The following is a 7,499-nucleotide window of genomic DNA, read 5'->3' on the forward strand; positions in this document are numbered from 1 at the left end:
ATTGCTGGTAGACTTCGTTATCGAAACTCGAAAGAAAGATTTTCTCCTGACGTGTTACTTGAATTGAGTGACACTGATAGCGACATTTCATGCTACGGACTTGCCGGAAAGTGCGCTAGTGCGAGCTTGTTTCTTACTTTACAGCATTAACCTGTTGCATGACTGAAGACAGGATTCGTTTTGGTTTCATGGTGGAATAGTCCTAGAATTCCAAACGAGAGTAAAACGTGACTTCCTATTCATTGAGTTCATAGTATAATGACCCGTGATGAAGTTTACTTAATTGGTTTACATATAATATATCAGTGACATTGCAGCGCTAATATAAACAAAATTGTTTGAGTATTGGTTTGAAATTTATTTATATGAAATGTTGTCTCGTTTACGGAGGTTTCAATTGACCTAAAAAAAACACAATTAACTGCAAGATCCACAGGATTCCAAAGATGGTTGTGAGGTAGCAGTTGTTAATACAAAAATGGTACCAACACAACTGATAAAGTACTACAATTTTTTAACAAAGATACATAAACATAAGGGTCTTTTATTATATATATCACATAGCACATACCATGCTTAATCGAAACCCTCCTATGGCTTTGTCGTTCTTCTTTATACAGCGCCTGTCAATAACAACATATACGTTTGACACACCCACCAGACGTATCTTTATATATAAGGTAATCATAGTATCGCGCAACTATACTAGACCTCGCCTCCTAATGTCTAGCCCAATTAGACATGGTTATAAGTGTGTAGTTATCAACACTAAACACTGCACTGCAATTTCAACATTATAATACAATACATTGCAATGTGGGTATACTCCACTAGACAAGATATACATGTATCGTTATGATATATAGTGACAAAATTATCGAGTAGGTATGTCAGCCCCCATATCACAATGTTTAGCCCTATCTTACATGATTATAATGTAACTCTATACAAAATGGTAATGTTAACAAGACAATACAATTACATACATAAAATACAACAATTGTTTCTTAAAAGACATTTAGGGCATTTACTTGCAATGGTAGTGTCACTAGACCTACATATTTCACTATAGAAATGATTGATCCATTGCAAAACACACTCAATAAAACAGTAGTATTTTGTCAGAGGTAGACTATAATTGTCATACTAGTTCCTGTCATTAAATGCTTAACAACAATAAAGTAGTATTTCAGTTATTGAAACAAATAGGTTAGGATCACCATGCTTAGCAATAGTCCATTGTTTAAAATTAAGCTGCTAATATTTTTCCTGTCGCAGTGTATTAAAATCTCTGAACGAACACAGGCTAGGTAAAGGAGACCAAAGGACGACAGATAAGTCGTCGCATGATTAAGGACGAGCGCTATTTATATCCACAAAAGACCTGTTTACCTTACATAGTCGGGCTTAGGCATGAATACATGATAATTGTTAAATTATACAATTTAAATACTGCAATGTCATACAAACTCTATATATATCACTGTGAACTAGGATCAAATATCATAGTCGACACGGCAGGCAGTGGGTTGATAAGCTTGAGGTAATATGTTAAACCTAGTGGCAGTAGAATCAACTGTACACAAAGATTATCATGAAGCGAGGGGAGATTTAAGGCATCATCACCTGATTTGAAGAGGACATATACTTCGTGCTATGTGCATAGAAAACATTGGTCTAGAATATAGACTAGACTTCTGGACGAGCACGTACGTATCATTTGTTCTACAACGAGTCTTAGATACGACGGGGTAGTCAGTCGTTTTGTAGCAAACCTTTAACAAACATGGCGACATCTAGCGCTGTGACGGGAGCTAACCCACTGAATTGTTTGTTGTGTTGGAATGTTTACAACATACCGAGATCGTTACCATGTAAACACACTTTCTGTGAAGAGTGCCTTAGTTCCTATATAGACTCTGCTGGGATTCGAGAATCGGACTCAGACAAATACTTTGAATGTCCAGCATGCAGATATTTTGTAAAAGTACCAGATACAAATGCGTCTGCAACCGATATATCAAAAAGTTTTCAACTTAACGCGCTTTACAAATCTGTTTCAAGATATCACAATACCGCTGGAACACACTGTGACGTTTGTCTGGGTGACAATGAAACAGAGACAGCCAATGCGTGGTGTATTGAGTGTGGTGAGGCATTGTGTACAGATTGCCGTGTTGCCCACAAGAAAGTAAGACAAACAAAGAAACACCAAGTTATCGACCTCGAAGATGCGTTCCACAACGTTCTGGCTTACAGTCGTTCAAACGAAGAATGTACAAAACACCCGGAAACAATGCTAGAATTATTCTGTCTGAATCACAAGGAACTTTGTTGTGCTCTCTGTGTGCCAACTTTGCATAACGGCTGCAGAAATATCAGGTCACTTGATGACATTGCAAAGCGAGTAGAAAAGCACAGGGACAGAACATCATTTATCCAAGAGTTCAAGAATATGAAAACGGATGTAATGAGTATCTAACAACAAGAAGATTCACACAATGCAGAAGTTAACAAAGAGTATACAGACACGCTGTCTGTCATGGATAATTTAATAACAGAGACAAAGAGATGTGTAACATGTATGCTTTAAGTCCAAAGTAAATGCTCAGAAGAATTCAAGGAACCGCATACTCTTAAGAATTCAAGATCAAACTCGAATGTTACAGATCAACTTGGAAAACTGTGTCGGTATTATGACGGCAATTACAGAACGCGCATCTCCTAGACATGTATTCGTCATACAGGAACAACTGAGGACCCAAATTACATCCCATGTACATGAAGCAAAGACTGTGATAAAAGACTTTAAAGAAACACAAGTCAAGCTGGAAACAAAAGATGCAATATTAAAGATCGCGAACTATATCCTTTCTGTAGGACACATCATAGAAAATGAAACTTCATCTACACCTGTTCAGAATGCTTTGGCTCAAATAGAGGAAAACATTAACATCCTCAGACAAAAACAAGATCTGTCATTGTTGGAGGATTCTGTGTCATCCTCTGATATGCTAGAATCCTTGATCATCACTCGTCCTTTGGAGGATGTAGGAGGTTTGGATTCCATTACAGCGACCACAAGGAAAGTAAAGAGTTTAACCCATTCGGGATCCTTGGGAGATACACGGCTTACTGGAGGGACATACCTCCCTGATGGCCGTCTACTGCTGGCTGATAACAGGAACGGACAAATTGTGATGTATGACAACAAGTACAACCTGATTAACCAACATCTGTTGGAAATACAGCCATTTGATATCGCTTACAGTAACAAACACAAGGTAGTGCTAGTAAGGTCTACTACAGATATACAACAGTACACTATTAATGGTGATGATCTAAGGTACATCAGTGCTAGTCCATTGCCAGATCATTCCAGTTCAACATACCACAGTGGTATCGCTGCACATGACGATACCATACTATTGGGTACAGATAACTCTGTATACATGTTGGCAATGGATGGAACCGAACAGAAACGTATTCCTCGGAATGGACGATGCGCATATGTAGCTGTGTGTAGTGAACTGGGACGGATTTGTTATCCAGACAATAACAAAGTAGTGAGCTGCAAAATAGACGGAACGGAAATATTCCGGTATTATAACGGGAATTTTCGATACATAAGAGGTGTGTCATTTGACAGGTCAGGTAGCATATATGTGTGTTGTGACGGCCCTAGCTACAAGGTGCATCAGATACCAAGGGACGGACAGAGAGGTCGTGAACTTATGCTGGACCAAAGTGAAATCAGTAAGCCCTTATATGTCATGTACCACACATCAGATGACATGCTATTGGTGACAGCGAAAATCTTAAATCAAAATGTTAAGTTTGAAGTTTTCGAGTTAGGGAATTTCACAAAATGACATTCCAATGAGCAACGAAAACACGAAAGAAAGGACTGAACGAACATTTTGTATTCCTGTATCGTGACAGACAGTATATAAGTTTAAGGTTTTCTAAGCATTCTACATTCGCAATGTGAAATCGTCGTCAAAGAGAATGCTATTTAATATATTCGTGACAATATGGGAGGCAAACAAAATACATGTACTTGGCATTAATTTTAATATCAGGATAAAGTAACATATTCGATGATCCCTGCCACTTCTAGTCAGCTGTGTACACGTTTTCAATCACATGATGATCACGTCTATTTTAATGAAAAATCAGTCTGCAACCTGTGTAAAAATGACATCATAGAAGTGTACGTTTAACAAATATAAAAATACTGGAATATGGTATCGACTGCCTTTTGTGTATTGTATAAGGGGATTTTACTTAACTATTTTTTATGATCTTTTCCTAATTTGGAACATTGTATATTTTTTGAAATATGACAAAAATAACAGTTATCACAAAATCGGTTTTTGCTATAATTTAACTTCAGCAATACAAATACTGTTGTAATGAAAGATAGCTCATCCATATCTTTAATTAATTTATAGATTATATTTGTTTCTGAATATGAATAAAGTCTTATTTCAACTAACTGACATGTTAGAGTTAATTACTAAGGTTATGATTATAATTAAGAAAGGATATGAGTTTCACAAATAGAAAGATAACACTGGAGGATTAAATATTACTTCCTGATATGCTATAACTGCATTATCTCTGCTTCTACTATCTGTAAAACAAACAGTATTTATACTACCACTTATGATTGAAAGATGTGAAATATATCATAATTATACGTCTGTTTTTAAGCTACATATAACTTCATATGTCGGGCTTTAACATCACCCTTTGTCTGTGTTCTAGCTCACAGGTCATGTGACATTGACTTTATTTTCTGTTATCATTTATCCTTATACAACTACTATTGACCAGAACCAGGTCACTGGCTCAAAATGTCAAGGTTAATTAGGCATTCGATTTCAACCAGGAAGTTAGATAAAATTAATACGACACGTTACATCTAACGTGGGAAATGTTCTGATCACGAGTAGCCGGTACAGGTACTGATCTGATCGAGAGAGCAAAATATTTCAAAGTCATGGTATATGTCTGTGGCGAATTGAATGAGAGAAAAAAAAATAACAAAATACAAACGCACTGTTTTATACTTTCAGTGAATCGAAGCAAATATTTTCAAAATATCAAGAAACTGATAAAAAATATATTGTTAAAACTATCAACTCGCTGTTACATCACACCTTTCACACGTAAACTCGGGTCAACGAACTGATAAGAATATCTACTGTCAGAGCTTTAAACAAGTGTATAGTTTAAATGTCCCTGAGAAAAATCGTTGAGTTACCCAAGTCTTCTAATTATAGATCCTATACAAAAAGTTCCACAAAGGGACGCCTGTTGTATAGTGGGCGCCGACACATCAGCTTGGCTGTGCATGCACGAATTCAATGCTACAGGTGGGAGGTTGTTTTTTAATTTTTTTTAAAACACATGAGATCCTATAGGAATAAATAAAATGAAATCGGTATCATAATGTTAAATGTACTTCCATATATATCATACGAACAGCAGTTGGACATTTGAAAGTATTTCTAATTGATATATGATTTCCACTGATAATTACATTAGTTTTTAGGGTTTATTTTAATTCAGACTAGTTATCTTTATCTCATGAAAGATTTTGTTAGTGGAATTCTACCTTTTTTGTCTAAAACATTTAATAGAATCTATAAAAGATAGTCACTGTATTCCTGTGTGCATCATTCTTTCCTTTTAGGGTTTTTAAGTTTAGAGTAAAACCATATATGATAGTTCAATATGATAAGCATGGCATGCTGTGAAGAAAATTCACCATTGCAATTAAATGTTTTGATAAATATACTTGTTTTGCAAATGGAAACAAACTCATTTCAATTATAAAAATATTGAAGGTATAGGAATGAAAGAGGCTTTATATACGGATATTTAAATAAGACTTTCATATTTCCTCGTTTCAGCATGCCATGTTTAAATTTAGACTTTATTTTTTTCTTTAAAAAAATCAAATTGTAATACTTCATATTCTAGTAAACTAAAGCAAGCGTAGAGTATATGGTGTGTGCAAAAATTACAATCATTTTACAGGGGTCCTGTTAGATATAGGTTTGTATCAAACTTGTTTCCATAAATGCTGTAGGATCATAGTGGAAATAATTTGCGTTTTACGACAGGCAGCTAAATCAAGAAAAGTGTAATTTGAATTATCAAAGTAAGATGCATTTATTCATAATACACGTTCACACGTATGCATTTTATTGATATTGCTCAAGGAACGTGACCTTCGGGAATACCCTAGGCACATTTGTACAATTGTAACTCTCATGAGTTCTTAAATCGTAGCCCATTCATTTTCTTTTGTACACAGAGAAACAACTGCTTTTAATCCATTTCGATATCTTGTTGCACATTTGACCTTCGAATAATCAGCCTGATGGCCATAGAACTAATACCATTTCAATTCAAATTTCAATTTTCAGTTACATATCTGCATTAATTTGCATTATTATCACACCATTTTCTAAAACTGTATGTACAATGCCATGTTTGTTTTTTGTTATATATCAATTTCATTATCACCTAACATGATTTATTTTTTGAACCCGTAAGCGGCGCGAAACGCCGCAGGGTTTGATCAGGAAACACTTTTTTTTCTGATTTCGGTGCTTTCCCATGCCTTAAAGTCTTATGGAAGAGAGCCAATCTGCAAAAAATAATAATTCGTCTGCGGAGATTGCCAGGCGAACAGTTGTTGCCCGTTTAGCTTGAAGGTTGCCTCGTTGATGTTAACGTGATTTCGTTGGATTGTAGAGATTCGGTGAGGCGTTGACGAATGATTTTCCGTAGAATTTTACATGACAAGGCTGTATTTTAAAAGTGCAGTCAGCTGTGGATTATCAAACAGTAGAAGTCTATCCTTATATTTCCCAGTAGGGATATGGGAAGCAACTCTTAGAAATGAAACACGGAAACGAACGGAAGGTTGGTTGTCAATACTAACATTTATTGGAGAGAATAGTACATAGTCTAGTTATGTTGGTGCTTAGGGCTATTCTGTAAGACTTTAATCTATAATACCGAGGTGCATTCATTATATTTCAAGTTATATATTTCATTCATTTGCTGCATTTGCAGTTCTTGTAGTGTTGCTGTTTTACCGGCATTTGTTGCATGAATCATTTTTATTTATTTGCATTGGCACTTAATTTAATTTGTTAATTAATCATGTCCGTAGGGAAATATACAGACTTGTTCTATTGTCTACAACTACAAGATATTTCTGATATCCAGTCTTCAAACAAATGGTCGACTCTCATTGAAGATTTTCAACAGAGAGGAAATGAAGAGAGTCTGAGGAATTATTGCAAATATTATTGCGATGTTATATTTTTAATCTGTCATACTTTGTCATTTAGTTTAAATATTCTCTCTGAAATGTTCACGTTAAACAGCATACCATTTTTTAGTCAATATCATCTTAAAAATTGACCAACGTTTTACGTCGTACTGTAGCCAAAGATCAGATGTATTTCATAATC

General features: G+C 35.4%; 1 protein-coding gene across 1 annotated transcript; it reads left to right on the top strand.

Moving 5' to 3' along the window:
- The first annotated feature begins 2,696 nt into the window (after window positions 1-2,696).
- LOC110462023 lies at window positions 2,697-3,872 on the top strand. Its single transcript, XM_021515797.1, has one exon. The coding sequence runs from the start codon at window positions 2,697-2,699 to the stop codon at window positions 3,870-3,872; it is 1,176 nt and encodes a 391-aa protein (XP_021371472.1).
- The last annotated feature ends 3,627 nt before the right edge of the window (window positions 3,873-7,499 follow it).

The sequence above is a fragment of the Mizuhopecten yessoensis genome, unplaced genomic scaffold (assembly GCF_002113885.1).
Source record: "Mizuhopecten yessoensis strain PY_sf001 unplaced genomic scaffold, ASM211388v2 scaffold10727, whole genome shotgun sequence".
Lineage (NCBI taxonomy): Eukaryota > Metazoa > Mollusca > Bivalvia > Pectinida > Pectinidae > Mizuhopecten > Mizuhopecten yessoensis.